The sequence below is a fragment of the Cynocephalus volans genome, chromosome 11 (assembly GCF_027409185.1).
Source record: "Cynocephalus volans isolate mCynVol1 chromosome 11, mCynVol1.pri, whole genome shotgun sequence".
Taxonomy (NCBI): Eukaryota; Metazoa; Chordata; class Mammalia; order Dermoptera; family Cynocephalidae; genus Cynocephalus; species Cynocephalus volans.
In genome coordinates, this window is record NC_084470.1 from 25054858 (window position 1) to 25076611 (window position 21754).

The 21754-nt window shown below is 45.8% G+C and overlaps 1 protein-coding gene across 1 annotated transcript in view; it reads right to left on the reverse strand.

Moving 5' to 3' along the window:
* LOC134390576 (serotransferrin-like) overlaps positions 1-20257 on the reverse strand; it is a 36667-nt gene extending 16410 nt beyond the window's left edge. The window contains exons 1-12 of the mRNA XM_063114073.1: positions 20106-20257; positions 17960-18132; positions 13533-13641; positions 12540-12716; positions 11647-11779; positions 10813-10868; positions 10097-10275; positions 9136-9313; positions 7506-7660; positions 3197-3287; positions 2561-2596; positions 322-477 (exon numbers count right to left, since the gene is read on the reverse strand). Of these exons, the coding sequence (XP_062970143.1) occupies positions 322-477; positions 2561-2596; positions 3197-3287; positions 7506-7660; positions 9136-9313; positions 10097-10275; positions 10813-10868; positions 11647-11779; positions 12540-12716; positions 13533-13641; positions 17960-18132; positions 20106-20148 (1486 nt within the window). The 5' untranslated portion in view covers positions 20149-20257. The remainder of the gene's footprint in view (positions 1-321; positions 478-2560; positions 2597-3196; positions 3288-7505; positions 7661-9135; positions 9314-10096; positions 10276-10812; positions 10869-11646; positions 11780-12539; positions 12717-13532; positions 13642-17959; positions 18133-20105) is intronic.
* Positions 20258-21754: the final 1497 nt, after the last annotated feature.

Genomic DNA, 21754 nt, shown 5'->3' on the forward strand with positions numbered 1-21754 from the left:
GTGGAGCAGAAAGAGAAAAGGAGCCTAGGTTTCTCATGACCATACCAGCCATGGACTGCTTACCTCTGGTCTTTTTCATGAGAAAGAAAAGTAAATGGATATTCACTTAAGCCATCATGAGTAACTGAAATGAACCAGCCTGACTCAGCAACCCAGCTTCCGGCCCCCCTAGAGCTTTTCGATATTTCCTGAAGGTTCACTTTTATCAAATTTCACTTCTGTAAAACCAGAGCCCACAGCATCTTGTACCACACCCGTCTCCCACCAGGACCCTTCTTTCTGGCATGGCCCTCACCACAGCTCCTTCCAAGACTCACTCACCAAATTGGCAGTGGTTGATCTTGTTGTAGAGCAAGCCCATGGGGATGTTCCAGCCCGCAGTTCTATCCACGGCAGTGTGGCAGGACTTCTTGCCTTTCAGAGAGTTCCAAGTGAGGTCAGCATCTGATTTCTTCACTACTGCCACAGCCAAATACCCTACAAGAAAAACACCAGAAAAGGAAGTATTAACACTTCTGGGGCCTCCAATGCATCTGCTTCCAGTTAAAGGCACCATCTCCCTAGGGAAGCAAAGATGTCCTTAATCATTGAAGGGACACCCCAGTAATTAACTGAGGTGAAGTACAGGGTACTCTTCAGGAGGAGATTAATCTGAACTTTAAAAATGAATACTAAGAATCTATTATCACTAGAGCAGTGTCTTGTGTATAACGCATAAAGTTACTGAAGTTATAAGCCAGCAATTCACACTCTAATGTGTTATATCAGAGGAATGGTTACTGAACAGCTAATGTAAGTCCAACATTTTATAAATTAGCATGTATTGAGATATGTTACACTTCTCACTGTGTAACGGAGATGAAAAAAAAGGATTAATTACTCAAAGCACCATGAATGCGATGAGAACCTGAAGGGACCGCACTTCAGCAATTCCTCTGCTAGAAGGAGAAAACTGGGTACAGCCCCGGTTCAAAGTTAGCTTCTGTTTTTTATTGTAAAGACAAGGAAGTTTCACAGGAAAAATGAGTTGATTCAGTCATTTCAAAAGGACACAAAGACAGGCAGTGTGACAAAAGTTATTTATGGCTAAGTATAGCTTAAACAGTGGAAACTAGTAACATCAGTAAAATTAACAACGTGACATTCCAAAGTACAATATGTGAAAAGCTAAGTTGGTCAAACTGCGATCATTATCTAAAATATAACCTCTCCTCAAGTGATTTAAGCAAAGTTACATTCTTATGATCAAATCTAAGTATAATTGTCTCTAAAGTTTCCACCAACAGACAGCTTGCCCCTAGCAAACATTTTTTCACATCTTTCCCTTCAGCAATTCTTAAAATCTCTTAACAGGATTGGTATGACAACCACCTGTTAGCTCTAAAATCATTAAAGTATACAATCCCGTACTTGAACAGTGGTTAGAGTTGATTAGATGGGCTGTTGCCATGCTGTCTGTAGACTGTTGTCTCTTAACTGAGGACTGTTGCCCCACACATGCATTTACCTAAAAACCCTATTCTAAAAATCAAATGAGAATCAAGATTTCTAACCCTCTACAGAGCAGAGTAGTAAAAAAACCAATAAACAACAGGGAACAATTGGGCAAGACATTTTCTGATAAAGGAAAATATAATTTTATACCAAATCAAATATGCAAAGTGGAAAATATCAAAATCATGTCAGCTGCCATTTTCAGCAGCAGATATATGCTGGTCCTTAAAGCAGAGAATAGGGCATCAACCCACGATTTCAGTTTTCTGATTTAATTAATGGAGACAGAAAATAATCCTTATTATACGTGGACTAAGAATGGCTCTTACTATATCTGCTAAAGAGCTTGGCTCCCTGAGTGATGGGAGAGGCTGGGAGATTGTAATTAGTGGAAGTGACAAGGACAAACTTGCACACTAATGGTTGTCTGGAATGGGACCTGTGGGGCCTGAGCACAAGGGCTCTGTGGCCCAGTGCTCACCTTGGTATTAGACTTCCTGACTTGCTCTTGCCCCATCTTTCCAGATCCACCCCTGGCCAGAACCCTGGGTGAGAACCAGGTTGGCCTGGATTCCTGGGCCCAACCCTGGCTGGGAGGTTGAGCAATTTCATGCTCCTAGACATCTGCCTGTGCAAGGCTCTCTATTCAGCCCTGTAAGGAACACATTAAACAACATTTCTTGACTGGTGCTCTCATCTAAAAATGTGCCATCCTCATGTAGTGCAAGATGGTGGGGGAGCAGTGGGAATCAGTGGGAAGGACCTCGATTTGTTCCTGGATCTAGACAATCTGTAAATTCCCCAAGCCCTAGGCTCCTCTTATGCATAGTCAGAGGATGCTAATACCTACCTAATAAGATTAAACGAGAAATCTTGTGTGCAAGTCATGACAAGTGTAAAGGAATAACCATTATTATCAATTACTATCCTTCCTTTTCCACTCTAAAAATTAGTCTCTTCCAGTGCCTTTATCTACTTGTGATTTGGATTTTAAACTTACCTAAATACTTCCCCCAAACAGTGGGAATTTACCTTTTAACTCCAGAGGTTGCCAGTCCCAACTCACCTTCCTCTGGTGAACCGACACAGTCAGAGCCTTTTTCTGGAGAAAAGAAAATGAAGAAGGCATTAGACGCTTATATATAGATGGGGAGATCATGCCTTTTGCATGCTGCAGCTAAGAATAAAAAGAGTTAGATAAAACTATCTACACATGTCACCAATTCCCAACAAGTCCAGAGTCTCTGGATGATGCAAGTCATTTTCAGCTGCTGGCCTCTAGAATTTATCCACAGACTGATAAATTCTAGAAATTTAAAGTTTTCTGCTCTGTCTGCACTGAGCCCACAGCAGGTTGCTGGCTGACTACATTTAAATCCCTATAACAGGGCAGCAGGATAAGCATGAGTTTTAGAAGCTGGAAGAACTGCCAGAAATCCCAACTGTCCTCTGCAGCAGGGTCACTTTTAGCAGGGACTTCACAGCACAGAGCTTACATTTCCCATGGCTGGAAGGTATAATAACTTCCATCCTTCCAGACTGAGGATTCAAGATGAGGGAAGTCAGAGCCTGGAAAGTAGGAGGTTCTCAGTAAGGCAGAGCTTTATGGCAGCTGTGATATGAATCAGGCTGCGATTTTCCCATCTTCTCTCTCCAGGGCCCAGCTGGAAGAAAACATGAAGAGTTGCTCCCCTCCACTTACTGTAGTTTTCTGCCATGACAGGCACCAGACCACATTTGCCCGCTATGTAGACATATCCTCCATCCATGCTCATGGCATCAGCTTCTCCATTCTGCAAAGACACAGCAAGTAACAGCAGATTAAAAGAGGCCATTTCCTGTACCCTTGCCCTTCCAGCTGTTTCCTTGAAGCAGCTTTCCCAGCAAAACTCATGAATGCCAGGGAGAGAGCAGGTGCTGGTACTGAATGCCAAAAGGATCGATCAGGCAGACCCAGCCTAGGAAATAAAATTTACTTTCATTTTCACTCAACCATCGTGAACTGATGATCAACTCCAAGCGCCTTGCAAAATTTATTCAAGAGCAAAGACCCACAGTTGTCCTCCTACTTTCGTATAAGATACACTGTCCCAGAGACACTCCTACGACACCTTTCTGACACCAACAATTCTCATTTGTGAGACAGATGAGTGGAGTCAGGGACTTACAGCTGTGTCTATGGAATAGAGCACCTCGTGGTGGGGGCTCTAGCCCCTAATTCTAGCCTGTTTGGCTGAGTGCTGTTTCAGTGCTTGGTGTTTACAGAAGTTCAATGAATGAGTCAAATATTCTCAAACGATCTAACACTCAGAGCTAATAAACCCGAAATTTCAGAGATTCTTAGATTCAACAAAATTTGCGAGATTTCTCTTGGGCCTGGCGATATACTTTCTAGGAATACACTCTAAAGTAGTAATCAGATATGTGGACAACTATTTGGACAAAATGTATGTAGGCAAAAGCAATAAATGAAATTTATAATAGCAAGCAAAAAGAACAAAACCAAATGCTCAATAATAGAGAAATGGCTATATAGATTGCAGTAAATCCATGCTATGGAATAGATATCAACATTAAAATATGGCTTTTTTTCCTTTCCAGACTTGCTGAAATAGCAGTTCAGAGAGGAGTTTAAATACAGTAGATAGATCTCCCTGATCTATGGGGGATATGTTCTAAGACCCCCAGTGGATTCCTGAAATTGAGGATAGTACTAAACTCTATATATACAGCCATTCATGGCTTAACGACAGGGATACATTCTGAGAAATGTGTCTTTAGGCGATTTTGTCATTGTCCTAACATCATGGTGTACACAAACATAGATGGTATAGCCTTCTACATCCCTAGGTTATCTGGTAGAGCTGCTCTATGTGAGTAATGCATTGTGCTGCATTATGATTGCCACAACATCTATCATTAGGCAATAGGAATTTTTTAGCTCCATTATAATCTTATAGGACCACCATCATATATGCATTCCATCATTGACTGAAACACTGCTATGCGGTGCATGACTGTACTATGTTTTTTCCTATACATACATACATGTGATAAATTTTAATTTATAAATTAGGCACAGTAAGAGATTAACAACAACAATGAATAATAAAATAGGACAATTATAACAATATACTATAATAAAAGTTACATGAACGTCGTCTTTCTCTCTCTCAAAATTTCTTAATGTTTTTGAACTGCAGTTGACCACAGGTCACTGAAACAGTGGAAAGTGAAACCATGGAGTACTGTACCTTGTTTTCTGTTTCACGACTGTTAAACAATTCCTCCCAAGTTACTTTAAGTTCTTTCTTTTGAGGTAGTTAGTTCTGTTAGTTCCTTTTGATTTGGCACAACAAATCAATGACATAAGAATGTTTACCGTTTGCATATGCACAAATGCCATCTATTAGAGGGAGAGTCTTCAAAGCTGTCTCTACTTTCTCGAGAGAAACATATTCTCCTGCCTGTAGTTTTACTAGGTCCTTTTTATGGTCAATAATCTTTAAACAGCCATCAAACTCTTCAGTGTCTCCAGTACAGAGCTACTTCTGTCCATTTTCATTTTCAAAGAAATTACCTTTTGTTTTTGCTCATTTTTATAATATCTCATTGTCAAATTTTGGCCACCAGTAAGAACTTCACCTCTGGCTTATGGTTTACCAATACTGAAGTATCTACCTTCCTCCCAGTTCTTTAATTTTATTACACAGCAAACTAATGGGGCTCCCATTCTGCCAGTATCGTAACCCCACACTTCTGTAATTATTCTAGCCCTGGCAGATCTAGTGGATCCATATCCCTGACCAGCAAGACAGCAAAAACAGAGATTCATCAGTCACTGTATGGTTGCAGAAAGTAGAGTACCTCCATACAATAAAATCCAAATATTTCCACCTAGCAAGCTTCAACATTTCCAGAAAACAAAGCTGTCATACAGTGGAGTACTATGGCCTCTTGAAGTCTGTTTTGTAATTATAGGCCAGAATAAACAGATTGCATTGAAAACTACTCTTTGCATACTCTTTATTCATGACATTCTTGTAGATCTGATTCATAATTTCCAGAATGGCTGCCATCAGTGTTGGTTTCAACCTGGATGTCTCTCTTTTGCTTCCTTTTTAAAAATTTTTAAAGACAGATCCACTAAAGTCTGGGATGAAGAGTATTCAATTAGGTCTATCCATGAGAAAGATAAACAAGCTCAGCACATAATTCTAGAACACAGACAAGTGGCAAATATCCATTGTAGACATCTTTCTCTTCCTGAACTCATTTCTGCCATCCCAGTGATAACAGTAATAATGTTACTATGCAAGATTATGACTCCCTTTGGAAGTCCTGTATACCCACTTGTGTACATGATTACTGCAATATCTGAGGGCAGTGGTTTGCTACGTGGTCTGCTTTTCATGCTCACTTTCACTTTGCACTGCAGCCATGGTGTGCACGATAACATGCTTGGGGAACTTGGACAGGTCAGTGGCTTCCCACAGACAATGATGATATGCCACAGGTGTAGGACCAAATAATATATCCTTCAACATTGTTTCCAAAAATTCTTTACTAGCACTGATGCTGGTCACTTCTGTTTCATTTAATCCATGAACAATTGCTGGAACTCGTACAGCAGCATATAATGTAACAAGATGAACAGTATACATAAAACATGCCTGTGCGGCAATCGTCCACTCAGCTCTGGTCTCACAGAATGTGGCAATGTTGGTCTTTGGTTTCTGACCCAACATCTGTATGGTGTTTCCAAAATTAAAAGCTCCAATGATGACATCTTCATAGAAAAGTGGCCAAGAATAATCTTTTAAAAAATGTTTCCATTTGGTTGTACTTCATCTTCCTCATTTAAGATTTCACATGTTCCCAGGAGTCTTTAGTCCTTAAATATGATTTTTGCATACATAAAAATTTTATGCAGTGTATCACATCCAGGGTATAATACTGAAGCCAAACCATCCAAACTGTTAACAGATCAGTATATAGACTCAGGTTTTAAATTTGCAGGCTTTGCTTTAATTCGATTTGATTTTTCTTGTCTTGACTCAGACAAAAAATAAAATGGAATGTATGTTAAAATAATATAAAGTGATATTATAAAATGTGTGAAATATAAAAGAATAAAGTTGATGGTCTGTTTTTGCATCATAGTAGATGGTTTTGAAGACACGTGGTTATTCATAAATGCTCAAAAAGTAGAATTAACAGATATCAGCAAGAATCAGTTGACAATGGCAGGAGGTACTACTGCCTTCAAGATACACTGCTTTGTTTCAAAACATTTACTAGTTTATTATAGGGTCCAATTCAAGAACAGCCAAATGGAAGAGATGCAGAGGGAAGGGAGGGGCACGGAGCTTGGCGCTTCCATGCCCTCTCCAGGCATGCCACCCACCTAGCACTTCCACGTGTGCATCAACACAGAAGTTCCAAATCACGTTTTTAAGGAATGATTTATGACATGGGAAAAGCTCACTAGCTATCACAAGGTTAGTAAAAGGTAGTAAGCAACCTATACGATATGCTCCCAACTCAGGATCTTCTCTTAGTTACATGCTTATAAGTGTTTTTTATTTTCCTCTTTATATCATTAGGAATTTTCAAAATTCTCTGTAAGCAAACATAGAATACTTGCTTGATCAACAAAGGAAATTTGCACACGGTTGCAAAATAAACACAGGATCCTACCACACTAGTCAAGGCACACCACGGGTCTCAGAACACCCATACCATGGCTGAGACTCCCTAAGCAGGACACTGTTCAGATTGTGTTCCCACCATATGCTGATGCAAGAAGGAAACTGAGCCCTAAAAGGCATCCTTCAGATCCACAAGCTCAAGGGTTCTGAACCTCCTGTGGGGCTATGCTCGCACAGTCAGGGAAGGTTCCTGAGAACTGGGGTTTCCACATCATGCTAGGAACATTCACTAGCTCAGCCTTATGGGCCAGCAGGCAGCAGTGGCAGGGACAGTGCCCTAGGAAGGCAGGAGTGACATACCATGATCTTGGCAATGCAGTCTTCGGTGGTCTCTGCTGATTCACACTCTATTTGCCCATCACTGTTCGCACTCCACTCATCACACTTTTGCCTCTCGTGGTGGCTCAGGGCACACCACTTCACTGGCTTGCATTCATCCTTTGTGGCTTCTGGGCCTACAGCATAAGAAAAAGAACCGGAGATCAGAAAAAGCCTCAGCTGTTGACTGGTGTTTGTTAATGCTACGGTCTTCATGCAAATGCTGGGATTTGCCAGTGTAAATAGATCCCATTCAAGGAGTGAATCATCTTGGAAAGCAAAGTCAATACACAGTCTCTTGGTTGGCTTCTTCTTCATTTAGATTTAGCTTTTTACTTCTTCTGAGAAGCAAACTCCCCTCTCCAAACTCTGGGCACTCTATGACCTCTGGCTGGCTGTTTGTTTTTCCAAATAGCACTTAACCACCAGGTGTGTTCTTATTTATGTGCTCATTGTTTATCATCCGTTTCTCTGCAGGAGAACATAAGCTCCAACAGGGAAAGGACCAAGCCTGTCTTGTTCACCAGGGCACCCTCAGTGTTTACAGTGGTGCTAGCACATGGTCAGAGTAATAAATGTCTGCTGAATAACCGGACATCTGCTCCTCTTTCAGACTCAGTTCAAGAGTCACATCCTCAGAGAAGCTTTACCTCAACCCACAGTCCAGGGTTTTTCTTTGTTTTGCACTCTTATAGGACCATGGTATTTTGTTGTGGTTTTATTCCCTTCTGAGCAGATCTCTCATTTTGTAATTGATCATTGAATAGTATGACTATTCATTAAACATTTGTTTTCTCCCCTGTCTGAGTTCCAGGACAGCAGAAGCTAATATATGTTGGTCATACCATTGTATGCCCAGCACCTAGCAGAGTTTATGGCTAGATGTTTAATAAATGTCCACTGAATGATCAGGCAAAAGCTCAGTGACCAATGAAATTCAGGACTGGGATCGATCTCTCCAGAAAGCCAACTTCATTATGGCACATGTTGACCATAGTGGAAACGTGCAATTTGTAGCAATTTCATTCTATTTCACTTATTTTGTGCTAGGCTAATGGGCTTCACAAAGTGGGTGGGGCAGTCCTGATTTATGCAAGAGAAAGAATGCTGGTACCAATCCAAGTGATTTTATTTGTATGTTTTTCAGGGTTTCTATGTTGCAGTCTTTTTTTATCTTTTTCCTTCATTAATTTTATTTATTTATTTATTTATCGAAACATAGTTGATTGTACATATCTGTGGGGTACAGAGTCGAATATCAATAACTGTGTGCACTATGCGATGCTCAAATCAGGATAATTAGTATATTCAACATTATACAATGTAATCGCTTGTCATGGCCCTTTACCAATTTCTCCCTCATGTCCCCTCCTCTTCCCCTTTTCTCACAAGTCATTTTAAATGTGAATTTCCATTAAAGCCCTTGGTAATGTCCAGGCCATCTCAGAATGACTAATGCCATTTAGCATCAGTCTAATACCGGGCTCACGAGCAGGGCAGTAAAGAACATCAGCAGAAGCGTTCAGGTCCCTGGAAAGACTCTACCACTGGTCTCCGCCCTTGCCAGGTTTCCCAAGCTCCTGTGGTCACCTGGTACTTCCTGAGTACTTACATTTGCCTTCCCGTAGATTCCGAACGGCAGTGACATACTCATATCCCAGGTACAGGCTGGCGTCCATCCTAGGGGGCACCTTTAAAAATCCGTGGGCCGAGTCCTTAAACAGCAGGTCCTTCCCATGAGGAGAGCTGAACAGTTGGAAGTCTGCTGACGTGTCTCTGCCAAAATGTTCCTGTTCATAATAAAACAGAATAGTGAGCAGCAACAGAGAACAAGGGAGGCTAAGAAATGGGACCGAAGAGAAAACAAAAACCCCAGAAGGCAAAATGAAAAACCATGAGAAATTTCAAGAGACCAGGAGAGAAGGCAGCCGGGCAGATGCCACACACGGGGCACCCTGTCTGCTCATCACCCTCTAGGACCATGCCATGCCCTGCCTCCCTGAGCGTGTTTCTGTGCCTGTCTCCTTGCATGGACTGAGAGATTACTGGGAATAAGAAGTATGTCTAATCCAGAGGCCAGCACGGTGTGTTGCCACTTTAACTTGAGGGACAGGCAGGAGGGCTGGATGCAAAGAAGCTGGCTCAGCCCCCCACCTCCCTCCGCTCCAAGGAGGCAAGTCAGCTGCGCAGGAAGCCCCCTCCTTGTCAGACTGAGGGATGTGGGGAGACAGATCATTTCTTTCTGGGGGGGTCATGGAAGGTTTCACTGGGGAGGGGTGTTTGCCTTGGGCCTTGAAGGCATGGTTTAGATAGAAAGGAATGGAATAGAGCAATAAGCAGCCTCTGCAGACAGCACTGGCTGGAAAGGTAAAGGTAATACCAGAGGGGCTCCCTGCTGCTCTGTGAGGAGTCCCAGCTGGGGGCTTTTAGAGAGGTTGATGATGTGTGCCATGGTTCCCGCTGTGTCCTGAACACACAAGGGCCTCTAGACAGTGGCAAGAGAGCAAGGAGGAAAACCCCCAAATCCAAGCAGGGAGGACTAAGCAGCAGGGGAGGACAGTGGATGGGGATACCTGAGCCTTATCGAGAAGCTCCCAGATTAAGTCCTCCTTGCCGCCCACACTTCGGGCCACGACGGCGTGAGAAGGGACCCGGGCCAAGTGGCACGTCTCATATTCGTCCACCGGCCTCCGGGTGTTGTCCCGGCAGAGCAGCTCATATTGGTCCCTGTCAGCCTTCTGTTCCAGGTTCTCTGAGGAGGGAAAGCCCAGATGAGCCAACCGGGGGCAGAGCCATGTGCTATGGTACCTCCTCACCCCCCTTGCAATACCATTCATCATAGAAAGTGTGAGCTGAGATGCCTGGAGCAATCATTGAGGGCCAGGAAATAGGCAGGAAAATGGCTTGCTTGAGATCCTGCAGCCAGATAGAGGCATGGAGGATTCTGATGCCCAGTGCAGCAGTGGCTGCCTCACATCTCATCATGAGTCTGCTCTCAGCAGGATGACTGGCAGGCCAAGGTCAGCCAGACCAGCCCCCAATCCTTTGCTGTGGCAACACTGCCCCAGAGACTAAGTCACTGTGTAGAAAGGTTCAATGATGGAAAGAGGCCCAGAAATCCAGGTGGGAACCCAAAGGCACCTACCTCTGCACAGGTAAAAATCCCAAGCAGTGATAAAGGTAAAACACAGTATGCTCATGACTTATTACGGAGGATGAAAAAAGAGGCAGGAAAAAAGGATGCCCACTGCTTGGAGAGGACCTGCCAGATTCTTCTCCCATCACTTACCAAATATGGTCGAGTGCTTGACAAAGGCCACCTCCCCAGCATCATCCTTCAGACACCTATACAAAAGGAACATATTAGAGGGCTCCTGTGGGGCAGGGTCTTGATCACACTGTCCAGCCCTTGGACAAGCACAGAGCCTGGGGGAGGTCTCCATGCAGCCCCCACAGCTAAGGCAACACCATGGGGTGCTGACATCTAGGGTACCATGGAGATGGGAGGATGAGCTCACGTGAGATGAAGGTCCCTCACCATATACCCCAAAGCAGCAAAAAACAATTGAAGATATTTTAATGTAGAAAAGAGTTTTTAAACTTCTGGAATAGAAGATAACAGCATAGTGTCTCCTGAGAGTGGAAATGTGCCTTTGGCTGGCTATAAAACTTTAGGATATAACCAAGGTGAAAAGATGGAGTAAGAAATCAGCCCCATGAGCTGTCTGGATAGGGGTAGTGAGCAGGCAGGAGAGAGGCCAGTGCATTGAGCAGGTAACATTGCTGGAATAGAAAGAGAGGATCAGTCACTGAACAGGAGCACTAGGGATGTACCTGTCCTTGTCAGGCTCTGCCTGGTCCAGTGAGAGAAGACACTGCCAGGCTCGAAGGTTATGGGGAAAGAGAAAAGGCCCCCAGGAGAGGGGCTTGCTTGTCAGGGTCAGATGAAAGGGAGCATGGGCTGGCCTGCTCTCAGGAGTCCCAAATTATAGCACTGACTCATGGGAGGGGATTAGGCCTCCTTGACACCCCTATTGGCAGGCAGGGCTCTGCTCTGGGCCAGCAGAGAACTCTCAGCCTGAGGACATTTGGCATCCGTGGAGTAGCAGACAATCTCACTCACTTGAAGGCGCCTGAGTAACCGAAGTATGGTTGAAGGGTTGAGCAGCCACACCCTGGACACAGTTGACACAGTTGGGGGAAGTCTGCCCCATCTGCACAGGGAACGCAGCTGCCCGAGAAGAAATTGGCTGCTGCTGCTCAACACAGAAAAACAGACCACAGGGCATGAACAAAGCTGGCCACAGCCAACAACATCTCCCAGCCCAGGTTCATTAGGAAATGGAGAGAGACTAAATCAAAACCACTAAACCCAGTCCCAGCTTACATGTGCTAACTCATCAAAATCAAGGATTTCCAAACAGGAACGAGTTAACCTCTGCCTCACCACGACCCATCCAAGGAAACAGGCCTGTACTTCCCACCAACTGAGGCCTGTCTCAGGCCTTTGTCAGCTTACCTCCATCCCAGCCTTGTCATAGGCTGGAACAGCTCAGAAAGCAGTCTTCTCTGGGACCCATGCACCAGAGATGGTAAAACCATCTAGAGAGATACAGGCCAACCTCGTGGCCAGCAAATGGCCACCAGAGAAACCTCCAGCAGAATGAGACACACATCAGCACTGACAGGAAGGAACTCCAGGGAAGGAGACAAGAAGGCCCAGCCACTGAAGTCCAGACTGAAACCCTCTGTCAGGCTCTTGTGTCCTTTCTTCTGATTATCAGGCCAGCCTCTGCTAGGGTGCTGGAAGCTCAAAGCAGAAAAGGCTCGGCTGCCACCTCCCAAGGGCCTCTAGTGCAGCAGACCTGCCAGCTTAAAGCTGGTTAACCTACCTCCTCCACCCCAGAGTTCCTCACACATGTCCAGCTGATCATGACTGTGTGACCCAAGTGTGGCCTGCATGGGCATCTGAAGTAGAGATGCCTGCTGAGGGCACCCACCCTCCTGCCAACTTACCTTTCTCAAGAGGCTTACGTGGCTCAGGTAAGTCACAATAAAGTAAGCCCATGGGGATGTTCCACCCAGCAGACCTTCCGAGGCCCGTGTGGCAGGACTTCTTGCCTCGGAGCTGGTTCAGCTGGAAGTCGCTGCCTTTCTTCACCACGGCCACAGCATAATAGAAGGTTTGTGGACCTGCAAAGGGACAGTGTGAATGGAAGACCCTCTGCCTGGCACAGGGAAATACTGCTCATCACTAGATTCTTGAGAAGGGAAGAAGAACCCAGAGGCCACACTTTGGGTTCAGTGGTAAGGAGGGAGGAATCAAGAAAACCTTCCCAGGCTTGCAGGGGAAAGAAAAACCACAGCAGATACATTTGTAATACCCCTCCACAAACACAGGGGCAAGAAGGCCACGTGCACATGTGCTCCTGAGTGCTTTGCCTACCCTGGCCCTGCAGTGTGTCTGCCTACACCTATCAACCAAGCCTACTAGGAAACTGGAGCTGTGGCAACAGAGGACCACAATATTCCTGCCTCCTTCAAAGTATCTCCTGTCCCCTGGCACAGGCCCAGGGACAGTCGGGTTGATCTCAAAAGTCTTAGAAGACTTGCAGGGCTGTTGGGTGTGAGTGTGAGATCCAGAGTGGTCTCTCCCTTATGTGTGACACCTGTGGTTGCAGGGGGCCTCCAGGGACCCTAAACACAACACTAGACCCCAATAGCCTTCAGGGCAAGCTGCACACAGCCTGCTCTGTTTCTCCAGGGAGCACATTCTTAGCCCAGGGGATCAGTGGCAGGATCACTAGCCCTCAACTAACCCAAAGCCCCCAGAGGCCTTGATTTGTGCCTGTGGCAGGTGACAGGGCCCTTCATTCCTCACTCAATCCCAAACATGAATGTTCCTTAGTATCTAATATCCAATATCTGCCTGTAGAACACAAGACTTAGCATCTACCAGGAGAGAACAAGGGCCACACGCTCCCTCCTGGACTCCCAGGGAGAACTTACGCTCTTTTGACCCATAGAACTCTGCCACCACGGGCTTCAGGTTGTTGGGAGTCAGGCCTGCCTCATACACCAAACCTGCATCCAGCGTCACGGCATCTGCTTCGTTTGCCTGAAAGAGAACGGACCAGACCTCCATGAAGCCTCACTTCCGAGGAAGGCCCCCTAAACGCGGACAAATAGGGAGTGACTCAGTGGGACTCTACAGGTCTAGGGCCAGAAGAACCCTCAAGATGGCCAGACCACACACAACGCCGCTGGTTTCAGCTGACTCTCTCTCTCAAAAGGGCACTAGGCCACCATCGTCCTATTTCTCCTGCATAGGAGGGGTGGATTGCTTTTTCTCCTTTCCCTGGTGAGGTATCCAGCTCCTGGCCAAAAATCCTATCGGATTTACCCTAGGCGATTACAAAGGCTTTTGATATGGCAGACCTCGTGGGGGAAAGCTGCCCTCCCTACCCCAGACCTGCTACACAGCCAGAGCACTGCAGTCTCTGAAGGGGATTCAGCCGAGGACTCGGGTGCCTCTGGATGGCCGCGCTCGTACACCTGCTTACATTCCTGGCCCGTGGCCTTCATTCAGAGGCCTCTTTATTTGAGACTTCCTATGAGGTCTTCCTCACTTGGCTGTGCGGGGACCTCCTGCAGGGGGAGGACGGAAACCCTGAAGACACTCGTCTCCACTCTGACTCAGCACTCAGTAATTTTTCTTCCTGTCCTGGGTCAGTAACACTGCCGGGGCCTTCTGTTCAGGAATGGGCACTTTCTCTGGGTTTAGCTTCTTAGTTATACTATGTCCTCAGTGATAAAAGGATTGATTATGATTTCTGTTTTCACTCATTTTTGGTATAATCGTTTATTCTCACACCTGGGCAGCTCGCCTCTCTTTCCATCTCAGCTCCACTTTACACGTGAGAAAACTGAGGCACAGAAAGGTTAAGTCACTTCCCTGGGCCGTGTAGCAAAGTCATGGAGCTGGGATTTGAATCCAGGAAGTCTGGGTTTATTTCTTATCATTACACTGTTACTTCAGGTTATATATATATATTTTTTTTTTTTTTTTAATTTTTATTTATTTTTTTACTTTATGTTTCTGTGAAACCTCATCTTTAAATCAACAGGTCACTTAAAAAATTATAGCTGTCTTCCCACTAGGTTAATAACTTTCTCTTTACATGAATTCTTAAAGTGAGCCAAACCATCTTTTATGTAGACACTTAAAAACATATTTTTACTTTTACTTTTTTTTGCTTCAAATATCTTTAATCAAAATTATTTTTCCAGAAGCTCTTACAGTTCTCTAGGTATAGTTCTTAGTGATCAAATTACAAGGCAAAAACTATAGCTCCATGATTTTTGTCATGTTACAGGTAAGTAATAAGACAATAGTATTTCTAAATGAAATAACATATTGATGTAAGCCAAACTATGTCTTTGTCTAGCTGAAATTTTTTTTTTTTAATGGCTGGGGTTGTTTTTGTTGTTGTTTTATTGTAATAAAGTATATGTAACATAAAATTTACCATTTAACCATTTTTAAGTGTACATTTTAGTGGCATTAATTAAATTCCCACTGTTGCGTACCCATCACCACTATCCACGTCCAAGACTCTTTCATCTTCCATAATTAAAATCCATTAATGTACCCATTAAACAATTACTCCCCACTTACCCCCTGCTCCAGCCACTGGTAACCATTATTCTACTTTCTGTATCTATGAATTTGACTAGTCTAGGTACCTTATATAAGGGGAATCATACAATATTTGTCCTTTTATATTTGGTTTGCTTCACTTATGTTTTCAAGGTTTATCCATATTGTGACATGTATCAGAATTTCATTTATTTTTAAGACTGAAAAATATTTTATTACGTACCATATTTGTTTATTCATTCACCCATGAATGGACATTTGGGTTATAAAACATTCTTAATATGCAAATACACAACAAAAAATGTTTAAAAAATAATTGAAACATCTACTTTCGGTGCCATAAACAATTAGAAGACATGATGGACCTTTCTGTTCCACAACAACAAGACCCCAGATACAAAACACTTTTGGACTGGCCAGTTAGCTCAGTTGGTTAGGGCACTGTTGGTTAGGGACTGGGCATTTTCTCTGGGTTTAGCTTCTTGGTTATATTATGTCCTCAGTGATAAAAATCTTGATTATGACTTCCATTTTCGCTCATTTTTGGTACAATCGTTTACTCTCGTACCTGGGCAGCCCACCTCTCTTTCCCTCTCAGCTCCATTTTACAAGTGAGAAAACTGAGGCACAGAAAGGTTAAGTCACTTCCCTGGGCTGTGTAGCGAAGTCATGGAGCTGGGATTTGAATCCACGAAGCCTGGGTTTGTTTCTTATCATTACACTGTTACAGTGCAGCGTTATAACACTGAGGTAAAGGTTCAGATCCCCATGCTGGCCAGCAACCAAAAGAAAAAACAAAAACAAAAAACCCCCCACTCTTGTGGCTTTGTCAAAACCTGCAGAAACTTTCCCCACCCCATCCCTCACAGCGAATAAGCCAACAAATAAAAGCTTTGCACAGTGCAGTGGGGGTTGGGGAGAGTGTTCAGAAACCTGGGTTTTTTTGGCCAAGACACCAGGATCCTGGGGAGGAATCACTGGAGACTCAAGGGCTCGAGAAGCCAACAAACCAAGGACTAAAACATGGATCTAGCGCTAGAGCAGCAGAGATTCCCAGGGGACCTGAACCAGTAGGGAGGGACAGGATTAAAGTCAGCACAGGATTAAAATCAAGCATGATGTCACAGATCAAGATAACCAAAGCCAGAAGAAGTAAGCCACAGTGAGTGGGTGGGGGAGAAGCCTGGGTGACAGGAGTGCAGCAAGCAGGAAGAGACTGAAGAGAAGAGGAGAAACACAACAGATCAGTTCTTATACACCAGCACCAATAACTCGAGGTAAACCAGGCTCCATCTGGCTGTGTCTACTTCTACCTCCTCCCTCTTGCCAGTCTCTTCCTGCTTTACTCTGAGAACTGCAGAACTTTCTGCACATGAGAAGTCTGTCCAAACCCCTGCACTAAGAGACTTGACTGAAGTCTCTTATGGCTTCAAGCAGCATAAGGCTGTATCTCTAGAACAGCCCCAGCCTCTCGTAATGTGCCTGCCTGAGAAAGCTCAATGCTAACAGGAAAATTTAGTTTCTTCTAGCCAACACGCACCTGATGATAGGCCCCTGACTGCTCTTTCTAAAAGCATTCACTAAAAAGGGCTTGCAATGGTGAATATATATCTCTTCCAATTCAGAAACATCTCTCTCAAGGACCTGAGAGCCATTCCTTTGAAACACGATCATCAGGAAGGATAGGGCGTCTGTGTCCCAGTCTCTGTGGGAGGATAGAACCCTAACTTAGAGAACTGCCAGATAGCTGACATAACTGTCCTAATCACATTTATACTGACCAACCCTTTGTACTTTTTTACGTTTCTGACTCTACTGAATCCCTGTGCTCCCCCCTTCCTCATGCTTCCTGTAGAACACCCAAGTCACCTCTGCACAACTCAGAATAGAGCTCAGCTCTTTCCCTTACTGTCAGTAATTACTGAATAAAATCTGTTTTTACTGCTTTATCCACTGTTTGGCTGTGTATATCTCTGACCATTCTCATCACCCCAGCTTCCCTAGCAACTTGAACAAGCCCAGCTCTGCCTGGCCTCAGGCCCTTTGCACCCTGCCTGGTATCTTTTACCCGTGGGTCTTTGCAGGCTTGTCCCTTGGGTCTCAGCTTCATTGCTTCCCTCTCAGATTGTCCCTGACCACCCAGGCCGAAGCGGGTTTCTCTGTGAGTCCCTGGCAGAATGCTCTACTCTTTCCCGTCATTGCACATCCCACATTTTGAAATTTGTCTACTTGTTTGTGTATTTTTTTCCTCTTCTGACTTGGTCGTGAGCTCCTTGAGGGTGAGGACCATACGGGTTTAATTCACCACTGCAGCCCCATTGCCTAGCACAGGGTCTGACCCGCGTTCAGATGCGCAGGAGCGATGCTGACAGAGTGAAGAGTAGTTTTGTAAACCTAGAAAACTAAGGGATCCACCATCACCTGCAATCCTGACACTTTATTCTTCCTCCCTGTGCACGTAACTCACCTTCCTGATGAAGAAATTCCAAACAAAGTTAGATAATCATTTTGATAGCAGATATCCTTGTTTTTCCCCTGAGTTCACAGAACTTAAGTGTCTCAAAATAGTCACCTTTCAGAGTACACTGACTTTTACTTTCCAGACATTTTAAAGATGGCCTCTCCTATTTCTGTTTTTGGAGTGATTTTAATAGCAGTGGAGGCTGACTGCCCCAGGCATCAGCCTTCTACCTGTGAGTAGAGAATTGTTCCAAATGACGGTAGAAAGAGAAAGACTGGATTTTCTTCCACTCTCTTTTAGGCAGCAGCGACTTACCGCAATGGCCTTGATACAGTCAAGGTAAGATGCTTTCTTCACACAAACAACGCGGAGACCATCTGCTGGAAGGACTTTTTTCATATTGTCACGGAAACTGTGGCACTTACTGGCCTCATGATCCGACACGGCGCACCATCTCACGGTATTCTCAGGGACAGCCAGACACAACCCTGCAGGAGAGAGGCCAGAGGTATAAGGGACCCACTCCCTGAGCTGGAGGAGAGACAGCACCACCCTGGAAAGCCTTGACAGCCACCACCTTCTGTCCTGCCCTCCTCTCACTCTTGTCCATGAACACCACAGGGCACAGGTTCCACTGCATTCTGAGACTGGGCCAACAGAAGGGCACCTTAACAGGCTCCTGGTTTCCTGCTAACCCTCTGTACTGGCCAGAGGGATGAAAGCATGACCATCAACTCCCAACTGGAGATGACAGTCTGCTCCTCAGTATTCTTCCCTCCTTCCCTCACTGTCACGCCTCCCGGCCTGCCATGGAATGTAAGCCTCGGTGTGCGCTTGGCATTTTCAGCCACCTCAATACATTGGCTCGATACTACAACTCTGGGAAGTCAGCAGGGTAGGAATTAGCATCGTTTAGAAATGAGGAAACTGGACTCAGAGAATCATGCTTTTTTGCCCAAGGCCACCAACCCAGGCCTAGAACCTAGGTCACCAGACTTTTGGTCTGCTGTCCAGGGCACAAAAGAAAATAACATCTGGAGTTGCTTTGGCCCTCCATGGCCAGTAATTGGGGTGAAAAAATGAAAAGATGATGTATTTGCCTGTGACACTCATCTGTCATAGCTATATCCATGTGGTTGCAGAGCTTTTGTCCCTATCACATGAGCTTTGGCACCATGCCCAAGCCATCTCCGCTCCCTGAGAGCCAACATAGCAGGACTGACTCTGAGGAAGATCCTCAAAGCACAAAACATGAGATGGCGGGGCCAGCAGTTCTGCGGGATGGATAAGGAGAGACCACGAGCGACTGACTGCCCCAACCGCCCCCTTTATTCCACCTCGGCCCATGGGATATCATAGGTGGCATCACAAGTCAGTGGCAGACCCTCCCCAAAACCACCCCTCCTGAGTTTCCATAGGAAAGAATTTGTCCTCAGTCATGCGTCACCTTGCACAGCCCTGTGAAGTGTCTTGAGGGGGTAAGAGGGCCCTCTCTGAAGGAGCTGATAGTTCTTCAGGAGAGACAAATCACCACATATGGAAGGCTCCAGCAGTGTGACAAATGCCCCATGAGTGACAGGCAAAAGAGTGCCCAGGAGGCCCAACAACCTCAGCGGCAGCGACAGGGAAGGCCACCAGGAAGAGTACCCACAGCCGGATTCCTGTAGCTTGCTGGGGCCTGGCATCAAGCCCTCATCCACCCTCACCTGACGCTCTCAGGCAAGTGTTCCTGCTATTACCCCTCTCACTGGTGAGGAGCCGGGCCAGGATTTGGACCAAGAAGTCTGGTGTCAAATCTGCTCTGAACCACTCGACGACACTGCCTCCTCAGCAAGGCACCCATCGGAAATCAGACTATGAGGGGAGGGGGTCGGGAGTACGGTGGGATCCCAGGAAGCCCCGAATGCCTCGCTGAGTTTGGACTTGACTGAAGAGGCAGCAGCTAAGAGTTTTGATAAACTGTGATTATAAATGCTCTGATTTAGGGCCGGCCCCGTGGCTCACTCGGGAGAGTGTGGCGCTGGGAGCATATAGGATGGCCGGTGCGCTCACTGGCTGAGTGTGGTGCGGACTTCACCGTGCCGAGGGTTGCGATCCCCTTACCGGTCAGAAAAATTTAAAAAAAAAAAAAAAAAAGGGCTCTGATTTATCGTATTCCACTGCTGCCAGATCTGCGCACAAACGAGGAGGCAAGGAGCGCAGCGAAAGGTGACCGAAGGCCCACGCAGGGGCCAGCAGGGGCGCGCGGGGAGGGCTGCTCCTGGGACAGCGATGTAGAAAGTGAGAAGGGCATGGCGGGGACGAGCGAGGGAGAGGCACCCCGCTTCCAGCCTGAGGCACATCGATCCCAGCCTGAGAGGCACCCCCTGAGTGCGGAGCCGGGGCGGCGCGGTGGCCGGTCCGGCTGCAGGAGACGCCCTGGGCCGGCGATTCTGCGGTCCTTCCCTGAGCCCGCACTCACCCAGGACGGCGCAGGCCAGCAGGGCGCGGACGGCGAGCCTCATCCTGGGGTCTGCGGAGTGGAGTGGCTTCTGCGCAGCCTCCCCGCGCCCCTTTATCCCCCGCCGGGGCTGGCTGGGCGCAATCTTTGACCTCCTGTGTTTGCGCAGCCCGGTTGCCCAATCGCCCCTCTCCAGTCCCCCTTCCTTACTCTCCCCGCTGATCACCTCATTTCCTGAACTCTGGGACAGACCCGCAGATGGAATCCAGCACAAAAATGCTGACTGGAAGCGAAATAAAGCAAGTTCCGCCCCTTGTTATTTGCTGCTCCTTTTGTGCCAGGAGCCTGACTATGGTGGGGTGGAAGCGGGGCTGGCTCCGCTCCTGAATCCAGAGCTGCCAGAGCTGCTCCGTGCCACAGTCCTGTCTGCTTAGTCCACAGGTAGAGACTCTGAGGCCTGGAGAGGGAAGGGAACTGCCCCAGGCCCCAGGCTAGAACCAGAGAATGACAGGCGAAGCCCATCGTGGGAGAGGATGTAGAAGAAAGCTGGGCTCAAGGTAGAAGAGGTCAGACTCAGCACCCTTTGCTCCTCCCCAGGTGTCCTGGAAATCCTGCTCCAGAGCTCTCAAAGGCCCACCCTGAAGAACTGCTCTCTCTCCAAGACTGCTGAGCTGGAAAACTTCCTGCCCTCAAGCTTCCTGTGGGACACCTTGGGCTAGAGACAAAGTCACAGGAAAGATGCACTCCCTCCCATAAGAAGCTGCCAGGAATGTAGTCAAGACAGTGCAAAACTCAGAATGTGCCATGTTAGCACCAAGAAAGTGGCTGTGAGGGATGTGGCCTGTTCTTACAGACTCTGGGCCGCCTGGTCCCCCTCTCGCCAAGCTGTCTCCAGACTGTTTTGATTGCATATTCTTATCACGAAAAATATCGAGCTTGTTTCTTCTCTATATGTATTTTTTTAACTAAAAATTATGTACATTTCAATCATGCCCAAGGAAAAGAAATTCATAAAAGGATAAGATAAAAATGAAACACTCTTTTTTTTGTTTGTTTGTTTTTTGGTGGCTGGCCAATACTGGAATCCGAACCCTTGACCTTGGGATTATAACACCATGCTGTAACCAACCGAGCTAACTGGCCAGCCTCACACTTGTTTTTAAATGTAGTTCTGCTTATACTTCCTTAAATAACAGGAATAATATCTTAAAGCACAATGTATACTTATTGAAAGGTCAAGTTTCCTCAAACCAAGTGTAAATCCAGAATTCATAGAGTCATCAAAATAATTGACTATTTTTACTTCTTATCCAATCTGATCAGATGGTCACTGATTCTCCCTCATACTTTAGCTGATGAAGAGCTTATGTCAGGCCTAGTTGCTGTGTCAGTTCAGCTGTTTTATTTTTGTTTGCTTATGTTTGTGTTATCAGAATTATTAATTCTGGTTTCTTTGCAGTAATCTTTTTAAGGCCCTTGTGTGTCTTGTGAGGGTTGGAGAATTAAAGCCAGATTATCTAATCTGTACATCCATTTAAATTGGCACATGCAAACCACAAAACGTGGAAACAAAAAATGCCAAAAACAAGGGGGCCACAGCCATCCAGCACCCTCTTCCCTAACCCCTTCCATGGTGAGGTGGTCCCCATCTTCCCTTAGGACACCTCAAA